Below are 19,303 nucleotides of genomic sequence, written 5' to 3' on the forward strand. Positions count from 1 at the left end.
AGCAGGCTCAGGACCAAAACAGTAATATGAGAGAGAGCTGGTTTATTGAAATGGTAACTGAACGGTTGGGTTATTCCTACAGAGAGAGCAGAAGTGTTCTTCAAAGCAGTCACCCAGTTTGGTTGAGTTCACCAATGTAAAGAAAACTGCACTGTAAGTAGTGAATGTGACATACGAAATTGAAAGAAGTACAAGTAAAACTTAGTGCTTCACCTGCAAAGTGTGTTAGGGTTCTTGGAAAGTATGGAGGGAAGAGGTCAGTGGCCAAATGTTACATTTCCTGTCATGTATATGAAGGTGGTTTGGGAGTGAGGGAGATTGGACCATGGTGTTATAGAAGAAACAGTTTGTGCAAAATGTTAACAATGGAGACAAGGTTTCCATTCGTCTCTAATTAGAACATAATACAACATAGAGTTTTAGGAATTGTAAAACCTGAATGAGGTACTAGATTGCAGCATTTGAATGGTGTTGAGTTTTTCAAGTGCTATTGGAGCTGTATTCATCCAAGCAAGTGAAGGTGTCTCCATGAAATTTCTGATTGATGTGTTGTTGATAGGAGACAGTTTTTAAGATGCTAGAAGCTGATGGGCTTGCCAAAGATTTCCCAACTCACCAAGGATTTTGCTGCTGGGGAACTTCAGTAATATAATGCCATTGAATGTCAAGAGCTGAAAATGTCTTGCTGGAAAAGCGCAGCAGGTCAGGCAGCATCCGAGGAGCAGGAGAATCGACGTTTTGGGCATGAGCCCATTGAATGTCAAGGACGATATTATTTCTAAATCCACCATAAATGACGATGTGATGGTTTCCATTGGCTAGGAACTTCCCACCTGAAAGTTTGTGACATCATTAGGGAAAAAAATTCCCTATTTATGCTGATTTTACGTTATGTTCTCTCACTATTGCCTATTCTGAACCCTTTGTTAAACTCAGTTTCAAAATTTATTCACTGTGAAACATTCATGTTTGTAACGTTTTACTATACTCCCCATCAGTACCAATTCCCGCCTTGGGTGACTGTGTGGAGTTTGCACGTTTTCCCCATGTCTGCATGGGTTTGCTCCGGTTTCCTCCCATAATCCAAAAATGTGCAGGTCAGGTGAATTGGCCAGGCTAGATTGCCTGTAATGTAATGTTGGGTGCATTAGTCAGGGATAAGTATAGGGTGGAGGAAAGGATCTGAGTGGGTTACTCTTCAGAGGGTTGGTTTGGACTTGTTTAGCCAAAGGGGCCTGTTTCCGTACTGTAGGGAATCTAATCTAATCACTCTGTAAATTGTGGGACTGGCTGAGCAGAAGTATTTTGAAGAAATACTTGCAAGAAACTCTGACATCAAATCCATCTTTCTGTCTGGTAACTCTTAATTTGAGGTTGAATGAGATTATTCATAACCATGATGTCAATCGTGTTCCCAAAATGAGTCTTCAACCATATATCTGTGCCTATTTTCAATTTGATAGGATAACCCAACTATTTGCACCCTCAACTGCTGCAGAAACATTTGTTATCTTTAGACATGATTTTACAACACTCTCCTGACCGACCTGTAGGTTGTACTTTCCACAGACTTGAGGTTATCTCAAACGTGTTTCCCCTACCTACCTTTGTACCAAGTTCTATTTACCGACAGTCTCCATGCATACTTGCTTGTATTGGCTGCCACTTGAGTTACTTGTGGATTTCAAAGTTCTTATCCTCATGCAGAAATATTGACTGATGGAATATTTAATAGTGCTGGAGCAGAACTGGGTAAATTGATACCTTTTGAGTCAGCTCTTTATTTGAAATGATCAGGAATTATAGTTTCTTTTGAGAGAAATGCAATATATGCAGTGCCCCAGAACAGGAAGGTTAAAGTTTGAAGTGACCTAAGTGCTGGCAGTCAAGAAAACCATGTTTATGATTTAACACACCACCTTGTGCTATAAGTAATGGAGTTAGAACATAGAATAGTACAGCACAGGAACAGGTCCCTTGGCCCACAGTGTTGTGCCAGACATGACACCAACTTAAACTAATCCCTTTTGCCTGCCCATGGTCTAAATCCCTCCATTCCTTGTATATGTAAAAGTTCCTTAAACACCCCTATTGAATCAGCTGCCTCCATTACCCCTGGCAGCGTGTTTTAGACTCTTACCCCTCTTTCTGTGTTTAAAAAAAACTTGCCCTCACATCTCCATTTAACTTCCCCTTCTCAACTTGTTCCACAAAATTCCTTTGGGTTGTCGGAGTTTCCAGGTAGGGGGAGAGACCCATCTTGATTCTCCATATATGCAGTACAGAAACTTGTGGTAGTGAGACTATTGTTTCCTTGCTTTTTTTTAAAAAGACAGGGTGGAGAAAAAGACTTGGAACAGACAATATCCCCAGCAACTCAAGTCAGAAAAATTCAAATCTCGATTAATATTAAAGTACAATATTAAATATTGTTGCCTATATCTTTCTAATGTAAAACAAAATATTTATTAGATATGAGCAATTATGCTTTTTGCACATGCCCTCCACTGCATTGATAGCAAATAATTCTGATGTGGAGGTGCTGATGTTGAGCTGGGATGAACAAAGTTTAAAAATCACAACACTAGATTATTGTCCAACAGGTTTATTTGGAAGTACAAGGTTTCATCAGGTATTTGGAGGAGTAGCAGTGCTCTGAAACCTTGTACTTACAGATAAACCTTTTGGACAAATAACTTGGTGTTGTGTGATTGTTAACAAATAATTTGTCTTTGTGGCACAGAAAATGTGGTATAATAGTTGTTTGCATTTATCTGAAAGGAATTGTGATCTGGTGCAGAGTTTGAAGCCTAAATATCTACAAACAAGATTAGTTTCCAGTGGAAGGGCAGTTGATCGCCGGTCACAGCATTTGCACCAAGTTCTATTTACCAAGGTGTTCTCAGAAATAAACTTTACAACCCTGACAGGGGACACCTTTTAGGTATTTTTAATCACTTCACTCCGATGTGGTGTTATTCATCTTCCTAGTCCAGATGAGCATTGACCCCAGGCCATCTGATCCAGCGGTAATGTCACTCCCTCTACATCACAAGTGCTTTTTTGTGTTTGTTGAAGGTGCCCAGTGAAGTGGAAAATACTTTTTAAAAGTGTGAAAAGGTGGTTCTTAAACTATTGGGTGTTGTGGACTCTTGATTTTTTGAGATGGATTCTAACCAGTACAGTGCCTATATTTGGCACCATCCATTCTGTCTAGTCACACTAATTTGAATTCACTGATAATTTAGATCCACCCATTTCCAGCACAACAATTTTCATATCTCCCGTTGAATTGAAATCTGTCACAATAATGCTAGTTTTCTAATTTTAATTAATTTTGGCAGAGTGAAGCTGTAGTATTGAGCTGCTTAATTTTAAAATTCTTGCTAGTGTTTAGATCACATTACAGTGTGGAAACAGGCCCTTCGGCCCAACAAGTCCACACCGACCCGCCAAAGCGTAACCCACCTATACCCCTTACCTAACACTATGGGCAATTTAGCACGGCCAATTCACCTGACCTGCACATCTTTTGGACTGTGGGAGGAAACCGGAGCACCCGGAGGAAACCCACGCAGACACAGGGAGAACGTGCAAACTCCACACAGTCAGTCGCCTGAGGCGGGAATTGAACCCGGGTCTCTGGTTGTAGGTTTCACTGCAAGTCTATCATTTATTATCCTTTCTTAGATACTGTACTCTAAAGAGCTGCCAATCCTCCTCCAAAGCAATTTGGTACAACTGGCTGGCTAAGAGTCAACCAGGGTGCTATTAGGACCAGGGGTTACCTAGGTGAAAATGAGGACCAGTTTGTGAACCAGTTGAGTTCTAATGATAGTTGTGTACTTTTGTGATCACTTTTCTTTCCTCCTAAATTGAATTAAAATCATTAAATTACAATACTGAGATTTGTTTTAAAAGTCCAGTTTGAATATTAATATTGTAGTTATGTAAGGGTGAACATTTTTTTGTGAAGGCAGGGTTTTTCTTAAAATTATCATTGAATTACTTTGGCATGGTATGAAGTAGCCTTCAGAATACTTTGGCACTTTGGGAAATAGAAAGTTTGGTTGAATTGAGTAAACAGTCCTGCAGTTTTCAGCAGTGTTGAATCGTATTCATGAATCCTTCCCCAACCCTCAAACATTTCTCCACAGCAAAACATGAATTTTTGCATCAATTAACATGGTAGCATTTCAGTGCATTGCATCCTTACCGTGACCATTAACTAAATACTAACCTACCCACCCTTTGGGTCTATTTGTGTGTTTAAAGTGCACGTGAAGACTTGCAGTTATTGTTGGTGACATTTCTGGTTGCAGGCCTTTTGCATTATATTTAAAACACAGGATGTTCCAGTGGGTGTTAAAATGTTAACATAGCAATGTTGTAAATGTTTTTACTTAATAAAATGAGGCACTGAATTAGTAAAGGTATTACTTCTAATTCATAGCTTTCAGCGTAGAGTTCTTGCACCAATTGAAGGTTTGTTTTTGATCTGCTGACCTTGCTGATCTCCGTTGGATAAACAGCATGGTGTTGCGGTCAACTTTGTGTTAATGTATAAATGCAAGTTGCCTCAAGTAAAGACATAATTTTCTACAACTGTAATCTATTGATGAAGCTGAACAAGGCAGTTCCTTCAGGAAGTTGCTCAACAATACATTTTGTATTTGATAAGCCACAGCACTATTTCAAGAATGCTGGAAGCAAATACCATTGAAACCATTTTTGTTCCCATCCACTATTATTGATACATGACAATTATGATGCCAGAATGAATGCCAGTGTACAATCTTGCCTCATTCCTTCCCTTATATAGAAAAATGGGTGCAATGCCTCCTCAAAAGAGAAACTCAGACTTTGAGGTATTCCTATAACCAATCATTCAGCTTTGCCTGTTTCCATAGCTTGATTTTCCAAAGAACAGGTTGATAATCTGTTGTCATATGCTATAGTTTTAGGGGTGTCACTCTTTTTCAGACATGGTTGACCAGAAGACACTCCTGATCTTTCTTAATGCCTGCTCATTTGGACAACCAATGCAGACATGACAGGCCAACAAACCACATTCAGTAATGTGATTCTCTGAAGTGAATGAATAATGAGCAAGGATATCCAAGGGAAGCAGTTCCTGAAAGTGATTGAAGGGGTGATCTGCTTCAGGCAGCAAGCACACTGTCATTTCCTCCACCTACCAATGTGGCAAATACAGAGACTTATTGAATGGAAGAGCGGAATTCTGATATTGATAGAGGGGTGGGATTAGAGATGACAAATCTGTGGTCAAAGAGCCTGATGACAACAAGTAATAGAAAAATGTCTTTCACAAAGAAGTTTGGAGTTAAATGTCCAACCGAGGTGAAATAAGATTTCAAGCAATAATTTGTGCAGATTTAAGCTTATTTAGACATAGCTAACTAAAAACTGCACTGGGTCATGAGCTATATCAATAGTCAATTAAATCAGTGTAGACAGGCTTCCACTCCATTGCTTGATCCCAGTTAAAATTACTGCTTGTCATATATATTCCTCATGAAATACATCTTGGGGCTCATTTTATTGTGACCCTATCCATATTGGATCACCTCACCTGATTTGCATAACCTGTAGATGCAATGCACTGGTTTGTGGTGCATTTCCTGTTGATCTGTTTGAGAGTTGTTAACTGCATGTAGTAGTAACAAAAGCTAGGTAGTTCCTGGTTTATGCAAGCTAGCGCCATATATGTGGTGCATTTGATTTCTGAACTGTTGACAAAGGAAAAAATGCATTTTAGTAGCTCATAACTGCTGCTTTGTCAGCATACTCCAAGTGGAGCTATAAATAAAGGACATATTTGTAGTTGCATTTGCCAATTATTGAAGAAATTGGTTTTCATGCATGTACTGTTTTTGTAATTGGGATGTGAAAAGTGCTGATAAGGCTAAGTTTATTGACCTTGATAGCGTTAGGAGTCAAATATATAAAATGTATAGACTGGTAGTCAGACATATACCAGATCAGGGTCACATATTTCTTTCCTGGAAGGAAAGCAAATTGAGTTATTTTTGGCAATCTTCAGCTTTAGGATTCATTTAATTTGGTACCAACATACAATCAGCCAAATGCACTATATATTGCAACGTTAAAGTTAACAATTGAAATCTTGCAAAATCGAAACAAAGACAGGGAATCGAACTTATTGACCTGCTTAAAATGTGTTCTTTTTATTTTTGGTATAGGTGGTCACCACTTTGAATTACCAATTTCTTTCCCCACATTTAAACTAACTTAGTGATATGCTGAGTTAATTCTGTAAGGATACACTTTAACCACAATCAAAACCCTTTTTAAAAAGTCAAATTAATTATCTGAATTCATCAAAGTTTGAGTCACTTTGGCTATGGCATTATTATAAGGATCAGGCTTAGTGCTTTTTGTTTCAGAAACATCACTCCTCAACAAATCATCATCCTCTCTGTCAATTACATTGGATATTCTATCTTTTTTGAACCAGCGAATAAATTTGTGTATGTCATGATTGATGTGTGTGGCTTCTTCATAACAGGGGAATTTATTTATCTTCCATCAACCATCTACCTAATCAATCTGGTATGAGCGTACTCCTTGAAATAGCTTGTTGAAGCACAGATCTGTAGATTAAAATACAAATGTTAGACCTAATGGTGGAACTGCAATTTTGGTCTGTCTTATTCACGAGCATCCCTTGATCTCATTGGTTGGATGGACTGTCGCATTTCATAACTAATGAACTGCAATCTTTCAGTCGGCTACCAGGGCGACTCTTCCATGCATTTGGCAATCCATAATTTGACTAAATTTTCATTTATCCAGTCGTTGTTATTTGAGTCCTAGCACAAAACCCTGTGGGGAACCTGCTGTTTGGCATGTGAATTATCATAAGGCTTTAATTTTGTTCCATCAACTATGCAGGCTAGTACCATAAAGAATTTTGTCTTCTCCTGTTATAAGATGTTTCATTAGAACTGTTTGATTTTATGGTTCAGTTAGACTGATTTAAAATTCATGGGTATTTCAACCATGTTGCCAATAGGGTTCAAATGGGTACTTAACTACATTTTTAGATTTTTATTGTCACATGTACTTGAGTACAGGGGTACAGTGAAAAGTGTACAAGTTGCCATTCTCTTCTTAGAATACAAAAGACTGGATTGAAAATGCAGAAATTAAAAAAAAGCCAAAAAAAGGAAATAGCAGATCATGAGTCCTTTGCTGCCAGAAATACACAACCACAAAGTCCATCTTACAGTCTGCAAGTACTTAGGTGCCCCATGGCCCTGCACACTGCCACAGCCAGAATGTCACTGCCTTTGCCATCAGGTACTTGGGCCCAACCATGTCCGGGACACGTGCCACTGCTGCTGGAGTTGTTGACTTTCTTTGATGCCATCTTGTCTCCACTAATGTCACCACTATCATAAGTCTATGCTGGACCAATATCATAAATGCAGCTACTGCTGAAATTACTGAGTCCTGAACTGGCCCAAAACTTGATGCTGTGCTCACCATGTCGAAGCAGCCAGTGCCTCGTTCTGATTTTTCTTCAGACATCAGGTAAAACACCAAAAAACATGGTAATTTTGGAGTTAAGAATTTTGGGTAGTCTCTGAGATATCTTGGATTTCAGTGGCAGTATGAGTCATAGTTGTTCAATGAAGTAACTGAAGTGTTCAGCTGTTGCTCGGGAGTTTTTACTGGTTTGATTGAGATCACTTAGGTGTGTATACATTGTATTTCTGGTGTCCATGCAATCATTCTGTAAATTTCTGACTCATTCTGTTACATGCTACTCAAGATCAGGTCGGTAGCTTGTTTGTGTTCATGTAGCACATTTGGTCTTTAGCATCTTGAAAACATATTCCTCTTTCCCTGTTCTGCCACGAAGTCTGAATTCCTTTGCTGCAGCACGGTTATTTGACAAGTTGGCAAATGTTAAAATTTTAGCTTAAACAGCTTCAAACTTAGTTCTTTTTGTTGGAGGGCCCATTTTTGTCATTCACCATGTGCAGCCTACTGCATGGACAGGTTTTAAACACCTGCATATCTTTTGGTGACACTGCCCATAATGTCCCATAATCTTATGTACCAACTTATAGGATGAGTAAAGCATTCATTTCTAAGGTCAAAAGTTTAGTGCAAATACAGCGTGCCTCAGAAAATAGGAGTTGATGTATATGCTGAACATGAGGCCTAAACATGATTTTTGACACAAAAATAGTTATCTTTTATGTTGGGATCTGTGGTACAGTTTTCCACTTGGTTACAGTGGGATTTGAACTCTGAACCTCTGTGATCCTCAACAAAGGAATCTTTCAAATGTGAACCTAGGTAATCTGTTAGACAAGCTATTTAATAAAACTTATACTGGCTTCAGACAGTATTCACAAATGATGGTTCTAGCAGAACTTCTGATAAATGAGCAGCGGCATGAATCCTCACTTCTCTTTGTGTGCTCTCCTCCTCAAGTCCAGAGGCACAGTGTTTGTTTGTTATTAAACTTAGCCAAAGTATGCATTGAAATAATTCACCGCTTTAGCAACTTTGAAGTCAGTGGCTATTGCTAAGAATGTTTTCTTAGTTGTTTCTGTTCTATCATAGCTTCAAATGGCTGCCCAAATATTGATCCAAATCCATGTTGTGCTGACAAAGTGTCAACTTTTAACCCGTGTTCACTTGCATATTACTATAGACCGTTTGAAAGAGATGGCTCCAGAGTATTTTTTGCTTAGACTAGGCAAAGTCACCCCAAAAAGGTATGATTTATGTGAAGCAGAAGAAGCAAGTTTTTTATTTTTATATAGCATTAAACAGTTATTTTAAATATTGCTGCTTCTAACTTAGGGAAGTGTAGTCATCAATTTGTGCACAAAATAAAGCTACGAACGATACCCTGATCCAAAACTGATGATCTGGTTAAATAGATTTCTCATTGACATTTTTGTTCCAATATTCAAAGAATGACTATGCATTTAATTTTGATAAAGAAAACACATATGTTAATGCCAGCATAAAAGGATTTGAATTGTACTTTTATGGGAAACTTTTTTTTAAACATAAAAATTAGGTTTAAACATTTTGTGGAAACTTGTGTTTATGAATGTACTGTTTGTTTGAAAACTCATCTAGAAACTACAAATCATTTTATCCTACAGAAAAGCCGTTTCTTATTCAAACCCCCCCCCTGCAGATAATCTCTCCAACATTGTCCTGTACAGGTCAAAAGTGGAACCTGTCAAAACGTCGCAGCAAAAGTTTGCGTGCGTGCTATTTGGAGACTCAATGCCACCCCCAACCCCCCCCCAGAAAAAGTGGCAGCAGCAGTCTTGTTGTTGGTGTCCAGTGTGGCTGCCTTGGAGAAGGGGCGGACGGGGGAGTGGTTTTGGGCAGGGGTTGGGGGTGGGTGGGCGGGGAAGCGAGGTGGGACGGGTTCGCGTGCAGTGTGCTGCTGCCTCGTCTCCTGAACAGGGAGTGGATTTAACAGAAAACTCCGAGCCCCAGAGGAAAGGCATTGAATTAGTTAACCGAATAATAGTTATCCGAACGAAATAGTGCATACCCATCTCATTCAGATAACCGAGGTTCCCCTGTACTTTGGTATAGCTAAGGTCTTCTTTGAATTTGGTCCCAGGGCACCTTCGGGGAAGAATATTGCGCCCTGCTTGAAGGTGCAAGGTCAGTCACTAATTGTAGTGGTGAGAGATGGCTCCGAATCAAGTTTGTGTCAACAGGCACTTGCAGAAAATAGTGTTTCCATACATCTGCATCCCCTATTCTTCAAGGTCACAAAGTTGGAAGGTGCTATTGTAGCTACCTTGGTGAACTGTCATGCTGTATCTTTTCGATAGTACACGCTGCTGTCAAGGTGCAGCAATAGTTATAAGTAGGTGTTGAAATTGATGAATTGGGAGCCAATCAAGCAGGGCTTTGTTTCAGAACGGTAACCACCTGTATTCATGTAGGAGCTATGTTATTAGAATGGCCTTGGACAATTTTATAAGGGGAGAAAGGAAGAGTTGAGGCAAAGATTCCAAAAATGGCGTTAGATTTTTCGAAGGCTTTTGAAGTAAGCAAGTGGTGGGTGAGGAGAGTTTCAATTATGCCCATTTTGGGAATTTGGGGCAGAAGGGATCAGTTCCACTCAGCATTTCTGTGATATGTGCACAACTTCAGAATGTCTAGTGCAACCTAAACATGTATATTTATGCATAAAAGTAGGCAATGTTGCAAAAACACTGCAGGTAAAGCTTTTTTTTTTGAAGATAAGTATTTTGGGTCTGCGTTGCTGAAAGATCAAATGCTTGAGAAAGCTCATCCATTCTCTGCAGATGCAGTTTGGCCTCCCTATTTTCATTCTAGTTTGATGTGGTTTCAGATTTCCAACAAATGCAGTTGCTATTTTGCATTTGTAGATGCCTGTATTAGAGAGTACATGTATCACACTTCAGAAAGAGTGTAACGGAGGGAGTGCAGGTTAGATTTATTAGAATTACACTTGGACACCTGGGGGTTGATTTATGAGGAACAGTTGCACAAACTAGGTAATATTCCCTACTGTTTTGAACTTCAAAAGCTAACTTGATCAAAGTTTTTCAGATAGAGGCTGGTACAAATACAACATTTAAAAGGCATCTGGATGGGTATATGAATAGGAAGGGTGTATGGGTGTATGGGCCAAATGGTCAGGTTGGGATGTCTGGTTGACATGGATGAGTTGGATTGAAGGGTCTGTTTCTGTGCTGTATGAGTCCATCAGTACGGGAAATAAGGTAGATGGAGATGGTGAATCTGTTCCAATTTGAGAGTCTGTTACTTGGAGACCATAATCTTAAAATTAAAGTTAGATGTTTTGAGGAAACACCTCTTTGTGCAAATGTTGGTGAGAGTTTTGAATTCTGTTCTGCAAACAGCAGCTGATGCTCAATCATTTGGTGATTTTAAAATTTGAGATTAATTTTTATTAGCCAAGTATTTTAGGAATATGAAGCACAGATGGGTGTATGGAATTAGGTCAACAGTGGTGTAATTGAATAGCAAAACAAGCATGAGGGGCCAAATGTCCCAATCCTCTTCCATTATGCTGCTAATGGTGCAGAACTATATGATTATCCAACATCCTTATGACTTTACCGATATCTATTGCACCAGTCATTGTACAGAGATAGCCAGCAATGCATAAAGTACCACGTTTGTATGTAATTTTCACCACTCTTAAAATATGATTTGAACTTTTGAGATGCTAATAAGATTTAAATGTTTTGTTTCAGGAGTTCTACGAACATACAACAATCCTCTGGCGGGATGAAGGTGTGAAAGCATGCTACGAGAGGTCAAATGAGTATCAGCTCATTGACTGCGCACACTAGTAAGTTATCTTCTCTTCGTAAATTGGTGGTGAGGAATGGGCAGTGTAGAATTTGCTCTAATGCAGAGTGTTACGTAATTTTAATATAAACTCTAGTTATGGAAATTATCTAGTAATCCAATCCCTGCATTACTTGCTAATATTGCTTCTAAAACCAACACTGGAAAGTGCTTTAGGTGTTGATTTTTTTGGTAAACTAAAAACTCTTTTATTGTAATTTGAAGAGGCTATGCCACTGTTGCCTGAAGGTCCAAGTACACTTTAAAAGGATTTTTCTACCTTTTGTCATGGTATGTGACAAGACCTTGGTCAAAGGTAAACTTATTAAAATCTCAGCTTGTAAGGATAGAAGAGGCAACTGAAAAAGGAACAGGAAAGACCATGGAGGGAAACCAGTTTGAAAATTTAAGCATACACCATCTGGTGCCTGCATGGTTTGATCAAGCACATTGGTGATGTGATGGGTAACTTTGTGGGAGTTAAGATGTGGGATGCAGATTTTGAGAAGTTTATGTATGGTGTAGACAACTGGCCAGCTAGAAGAGTACTGGAATAGTTCAGACTTGAGGTAACAAAGGCATTGATGAAAGTTTTGATAGCTGTGGGCAGGGGTTGGGTTGAGTGCTTATTTTAATAGCTTGTTTTCAATTCTGAATCTATTTTATATTGATGGATCGACTTGATGTGAGGAACAGCAATGAAGCCTTTAACAACTTTAGCACTTCATTCTTGAATACACAATTTTAAAAGAAATGTGTTTAGGCTAAGTGAATGTAGAAAGAAATGTAAAAGGATGTTAAAATACTTTGGTTACAAAAGGACACTGAAGAAATGAAGCGCAGGACTTAAGTACAGCACTTTTTCAGTATTACAACAAAGACCAAGTGGTTTGAAGAGATGTTTAAAAAGACAAAATTAGTTTGCAGGAAAACAGACTTGCTAAGTGATTATTCATCAGTGGTCACAGTTGCAGTGGATTAATTTGGGTACGAGAAAAATGCTGCTGGACTGACTAAATGCAAATTTGGTACGAAGATTTGAGACATGTAAATCTGGCCAGGTATATGCAGGCCTATTGACTTTCTATTAATCAACAGTAGCTTAGTGTTAAACATGGTACGTGATCAGGGACCATGCAACTACCACTGCCCTTGATGGCTGCCAACACCTTGATGTTCCCAAATCTTATACCTGTTCTGCTTAAAATAATGGTGTATTTACTTTTTTTTTTCTCTTCCTGTTTTACTGTCAAGTTCTAGCTTTTAATTTTGAAGTAAATTTCCAACAAATTATAGACAGCTCTTGATGATCACCTGCAAAATTTCCTCCTATATGCTGTTTTCCACACAGCTTTCTCAATACCTGTGTGTTGTCCTTCTGGGTCTCAAACCACAATTACGTCGCTTTTATTTAACTTCCATTGTCTAGGCTACAGTCTAATTTTTGTAATGTAGTAATATTAACCAAATGCAGCATTTTAGTAATCTCATTCTGTCAATAGTAGATAAAATTATGGAAATCATTCTGGTTAGCAGCAGTATTTCAGAAGCAAAAATAAGCAAGTTACTCACTAAGTCTTCTGAAGCGCCCACAGATTTTGCCTTAAAAGGCAGATGCAGGAAAGACAGCATGGAGGAAAGCAATGATAACTTGGCATCCTCTCTAGAAAAATGAATTGAGGTCACAAACTAGTGTCTCAAGCGCCCATCTGTCTACTTACAACAAACCTGGAGTTGTATCTAAGCTTACGCTTGCAGTCCCAGAACTGGAAATTGTTACCAATGTAGCATAGATGAAAATGCCAATATTGCTGTTATTTTCTTATGGCTGCTGTCATCTAAAGCAAGGCTGCTCTCTCTGCTATGAACATTACTAAGCATTCCATAAGGCATTAAGCATACCACATACACCACAAAATGAGTTTTATTTGGTAATTGGTTCACATATTTGGCAATTGTTTTCTAAATTATCGTGCAATATGAAAAGATACCCCACACAGCACTGACCCTAAACTCTTCAACTGATTTTTGGTTGATGATATAACTAACTACCGATAACATACCTTAAAAGAAAATTTTGCTCCACATGGTGGCCTTTGTAATCAAGCTAGACTCTTAATGAAGAGGTGCTCTGTGTCTTGATCTTGAAAATTGTTGTCGAGAGTGTGGTGCTGGAAAAGCACAGCAGGTCAGGCTGCATCAGAGGAGCAGGAGAATCAACGTTTTGGGCATAAGCCCCTCATCAGAAATGGGGCTGGGGGCTGAGAGATATATGATAGGTCGATGAAGGTGAGGGAGAAGGTGATAGGTCAGAGAGGAGGGTGGCATGAATAGATGGGAAAGGTGATGGACTGGTCAGGAGAGCGGTGCTGAGTTGGAGGCTTGGGGCCAGTATAATGTGGGAGGAGCAGAAATGAGGAAACTGGTGAAATCCACGCTGATTCAGTGTGCAGGGTCCCAAGGTGAAATATGAGGCATTCTTCCTCCAGGCGTTGAGTGGTAAGAGTTTGGCGATGGAGGAGGCCCAGGACCACCTCGTCCTTGGCAGAGTGGGAGGGGAGTGAAGTGTTCAGCCACGGGGCGGTAGGGTTGTTTGGTGCACGTGTCCCAGACATGTTCTCTGAAAGGTCGACAAGTAGGCCTCCTGTCTCCCCAATGTAGAGGAGACCTCATCAGGTGCTACAGATATAGTAGATAACATTGGTGGAGGTACCAGTAAATTTCTGTCAGATGTGGAAGGATCCTTTGGGATCTTGGGCAGAGGTGAGGGGAGCGGTGTGGGCCCAGGTTTCGCACTTGCTGCAGTGGCAAGGGAAGGTGCCGGGAGTGGGGTGTGGGCTGGTGAGGGGAACGGATCTGACGAGGGAGTCGTGGAGGGAATGGTCTCTTTGAAATGCTGATAGGGGTGGGGAGGGAAAAATGTATCTGGTGGTGGGGTTTGTTTGTAGGTGGCAGAAGTGGTGGAGGATGATGCGATGTATGTAGAGGTTGGCGGGGTGGAAGGTGAGGACCAGAGGGGTCTGGACATTGGTGGAGGTACCGGTAAATTTCTGACATTGGTGGAGCCTCTTGAAGATTGTTCTTATGGCTTGACTGGTCTTGAAGTTGCTCCTTTAGAATTTACAACAAGTTATCTTTGGACAGCAAGAATATTTTTGGACGGGAGGAAAATCTGAAACCTCTTATTAAATACCAGGAAACCTTGCAGATAATTTGTGATTATTCCATTACAATTAAGATGACTTCCCTTGGGGTTCTCTACTTGTTTTTTGTTACAGTATTATCTGACACAATAGCTGTTCATGACCTTGTCTGTTTTTGTTTTGTAGTCCATATTGTAGAATGGCCTACCACTTTAGGGTGATATCCAGTCCAAGTGACAAGTCCCAGTGGCTTCAGGTTTCCCTTGAAACAAAGGATGCCTGATTAATTGCTACAACAGGGATCTACATTTGGGCTGAGAGGAATAGTTTGTAGTAGTGAGAGTTTCTCCCAGCAATTCTGCTTCAAATAAGGAATAATCATTTGCAAAAGTGTACATCTTAGGCTGTTCAACAGCATTTTTCTGCTATTTTTAATTATGATTTTTGAAGTTTTGCTTGATAATTGGATGAGTGTGGTAATGTCTGCTGAGATTGAAAAAAAAACTGGCATAAGATGTCATCTGAAGGAATTGCCCAGCAGTTAATAATTCATGCAGAAAAACTGTCTACACTTCAATTGTAAGCACTCTTGAAGATCCTAGGTCTTTGCATGCCCCTGATATTGTATATCTCAACATGCAACATCATGCCTGTAGCTTTCATACTTAGGAAACTCAATTTTGCATTTATTTTAACTGCATTATGAATACTACATGCTGCATATCCCAGCCAGTAACCAATTACAGGTACCTATTTTTTACTATTGAGAAGTTTTTAAAAAAGTTATTCTGTATTTAGTACTATTGTTAAGATTTTCTTTTACTCCTTTTAGTCAAAAACCAGTGGTTTTCTTGTAAATTTTCATGTCCACATAGTTAATGAAAATAAACAGTGTAAATTCACCAGCTTTTGGATGGCTTTTCAGCCAAATCATTGAATGCTGAATGAAAACTGAACCGTTGAAACTTTATACTGGAATTTTGTCCCATTTGCTGAAATGTCAACTTTCCAAAATAATTGTGATAGCCTCATTCCAGTGTAGATTAGAAAATTAAGAGTTTTCTGTTTGCTTTTCCCTTGATCTCTCCTTAGGTACTTGGCCTCTCATGCACTTGCAATGTCAAGCTTTCAGGCTTGGTTACGAGCTCACTCAAGTTATAGAGTCATACAGTACAGAAATAGGCCCTTTGGTTCAACCAATCCATGCTGAACATAATCCCAAGCTAAACTAGTCCCACCTGCCTGCTCCTGGCCCATATCCCTCCAAACCTTTCCTTTTCATACTTCATGGGGACAGCACGGTGGCACAGTGGTTAGCACTGCTGCCTCACAGCGCCAGAGACCCGGGTTCAATTCCTGCCTCAGGCAAGTGGCTGTGTGGAGTTTGCATATTCTCCCCGTGTCTGCATGGGTTTCCTCCGGGTGCTCCGGTTTCCTCCCACAGTCCAAAGATGTGCAGGTTAGGGTGAATTAGCCATGCTAAATTGCCTGTGGTGTTAGGTGAGGGGTTAAATGTAGGGGAAAGGGTCTGGGTTTGTTGCTGTTTGGAGGGTCAGTGTGAACGTGGGCCAAAGGGCCTGTTTCCACACTGTAAGTAATCTAATCTATTCACGTATTTACTCAAATGTAACTTTTAATTGTTGTAACTGTACCCACATCCACCACTTTCTCTGGAAGTTCATTCCACACATGAACCACTCAGTTTATATTTTTTTTAAAAGCCCCTCGTCTTTTTAAAATCTTTCTTCTCTCACCTTAAAAATATGTCCCCTAATCTTGAAATCCCCCACCCTAGGGAAATGATACTTGCCATTCTCCTTATCTTTGCTTACAGTCTCCCACACCCCCACCCCCATCACAACTTTGCCCTTTTCGTGTCTTCGTGTGCTTTGCCACCAGTAGAAAAGACCCATTTCTCCTTTTCGCACCTTAATTTACACCTGTTTCACATCTGTCTTTCTCTTTTCATTGCAATTAACAACCTCTTTGTATTTTACACTGTGCCTTCACACAATGTCCCCCTTGCTTCTTTGCCTCTGCAAAAGGTTTAAAAACCGTCATTTACAGTTCTGCAGAAGTAATATTGGGCTGGAATGGACCTGTCTCTCCAGCATTTGGTTTTCTCTCTTTGTGACTTACTGTGAAACTGCTCTATCTCTATCATAATTTAGATGTGAAAGCATTCCAATATCTTACTAATATGTTGAGGTGAATCTGCAACCCTCAAAATATGCACTCTGATACCTTTTTCTTCACATTGATAATCTGTTTATCATGCCAGTGATTTACTATTTGTGTATGAATGCTGCACAGTTAACTGTGTTTATTTTGTATCAAATAAACTCTCTTTCTTCTTCCACCCCCCCCCACCCGCCACAACCCAGATCATTTTTTTAAGCTACAGGAATTGTTGCAAACATTTTCAAATGTCTAAAATGAGGAAACACTTTAAAGTCTGTTAACAACGGAGTATTCATGCATACTTGTGTTGTTTAAGTTTCGGCTAGAGAGCTGATAATGCTTTTGGTTCACAAGTTGTTTTGAGCAGGTGATCAAAGAGCACGATCATGTGATCGGCTGATAAAGATGCTGCCAAATCTGCTCAGTATTTCCAGTATTTTCTATTTTTGTTTTCAGCATCTGCAGTATTTTGCTTTCATATGAGCTGCTGCTGTCACTTAAGTAAAAGCTTAAACAATATTGAACTAAAAATAGAAAATTCTGGAAATGCTTGACTGATCTGGCACAATTTGTGGTAAAAGAAGCTGACTTTCTTCAGAACTGGGAGTGCTTAGAGCCTCCAGGCTTTCAGCAATAACAGTGGCAAAGAGGTAATGTGGAAAAAAAAATTAAAGATCAGCAGTAGAAGTAGGCCACTATGCCCAATTGAACATGTTCTGCCATTCACAGAGATCATGATTGATTTGCTTATGACCTTAACTCCTCTTTCTTAGCTGTCCATCATTACCTTCAATTCCCTTGTGAATCAAAACTGCAATTCAGCTTTGAATATATTCAACGACCCAATCTCCACAGTTCTCGGGAGAAGACAATTTCAAAGACCCTCTGAGAAAAGAAATTTCCCTCCATCTCCGTCATAAATAGGATATGCTTAATTTTGAACTTAGCCCTCAAATTCTAGATTAAAGTTCTAGAAAACATTCAGCACCTACCCAGTAGAGTCTTAGTCTGAGATTATGCCCGCTGGTCCTAGACACACTCACAGGGGAATCCACTTCTCTGCATCAGCCCTATCAAGCCAGTTAAGAATGTTGTGTTTCAAGATGCCTCTCATTCTTTTTGGCTCCACTGAGATCAAGCCCAACCTTCTCGATCTCTCCTCACAATAAAAGCTCTCTCCTCCCCAACCCCTACATCCAGGATCAACTAAGTTAACCAGCTTTGGACTGTCTGCAATGCCAGTTTATCTGAGATAAAGGGACCAAATGTTCAGTGTTCTAGGTGTTGTATGATTTGTGCTTGATTTCAGATGTTTCCTTAAAACCCTCCATTTTGACCAAGTCATTTTCCAGTCTTCCTAGTTTTTTCCCCTTATGTCTTTATTAAACCTCCCAAAATTATTAAATGTTTAAGATTCTTTATAAAATTCAAATTTATCTTATTCCACCAGCATATCAATGTCTTATAACATGCAGATTTGATTTTCCTGAGTCATCTCCTTGCACCCCTCTTTATAATCTCTCATACAGAAATTTATTTTGTATATGCTGTTCTGTTGTATGTCCAGTTGTTTTTATTGGTCTCTGAATGTAGAAGTATTATTCACACTGCAAGTTGTCATGGCACTGTTGTGAATGGTATCTGTGCTTGAACTTATTTTGTGCATGCAACACTAGCTTAAGTTTAATATTTTTCCTCTGTGATAAAGTAATCTCTTCAAAACTGACATCCCAGTCCAGAGTTCTTGTTGGTACATGGCTGAACATTTTCTGCTTCCTTGCCTTTATTCCTTGCAATCTCTTTCATTCTGTATTTCTGTATCTTGTTTTGCAATTTTCATTGTCAGATACTTTTAAAAGCAGCGAATTATGATTATTCCTGCTAAAGTTAGTTTCTTTGCAAATTATGAGGTTAGCATCACAAGATTCTGTGTAATAACAGTCCAAAGATGTACAGGTCAGGTGAATTGGCCATGCTAAATTGCCCGTAGTATTAGGTAAGGGGTACATGTAGGGGTACGGGTGGGTTGCGCTTCGGCGGGGCGGTGTGGACTTGTTGGGCCGAAGGGCCTGTTTCTACACTGTAAGTAATCTAATCTAAATCCTGATATCAGCAGCAAATAAATGAACCTATTGAGAAAAAGTATTTTTTCTATAACTCCGGACTCCCAAGTCGTTCAGGAATCCATCTGTCAGCCTTGAGCTTACTCAGTTAATCAGGCTCCATAGGTCACTAAATAGAGAATTTGTCCTAGACAGAAGTGGGTGCTGCAGATGCTGGAGTTCAAGATTAAAGTGGTGCTGGAAAAGCACAGCAGGTCAAGCAGCATCCGAGGAGCAGGAAAATTGATGTTTTAGACAAAAGTCCTTCATCAGGAATCAGCGAATTTGTCCTTGTCACCATCATAAATGTTCACCCCTTAGCATGAAACTATGTGCTTTCTTTTTCTGGATTCTACCTCTTGCGGAGCACCCTCTTAGAATATTCCTCTTAAGCCCTCTCACTGTTTTATATTTCAGACATATCTCAGTTTTTAAAATTGCCAATGTGTATAGGCCCAATATGTTCAGTCTTTCATTACAGATAATTCTGGG

At 39.5% G+C, this 19,303-nt stretch overlaps 1 protein-coding gene across 3 annotated transcripts in view; it reads left to right on the forward strand.

The window, feature by feature from the left end:
- The window catches only part of gnas (GNAS complex locus), a 318,791-nt gene that overhangs the window by 217,068 nt on the left and 82,420 nt on the right, over positions 1 to 19,303 (forward strand). For all 3 annotated transcript variants that reach the window (XM_043710125.1, XM_043710126.1, XM_043710127.1), the window contains exon 5: positions 11,289 to 11,386. In XM_043710125.1, the coding sequence (XP_043566060.1) occupies positions 11,289 to 11,386 (98 nt within the window). The remainder of the gene's footprint in view (positions 1 to 11,288; positions 11,387 to 19,303) is intronic.

The sequence above is a fragment of the Chiloscyllium plagiosum genome, chromosome 20 (assembly GCF_004010195.1).
Source record: "Chiloscyllium plagiosum isolate BGI_BamShark_2017 chromosome 20, ASM401019v2, whole genome shotgun sequence".
NCBI classification, from domain to species: Eukaryota; Metazoa; Chordata; class Chondrichthyes; order Orectolobiformes; family Hemiscylliidae; genus Chiloscyllium; species Chiloscyllium plagiosum.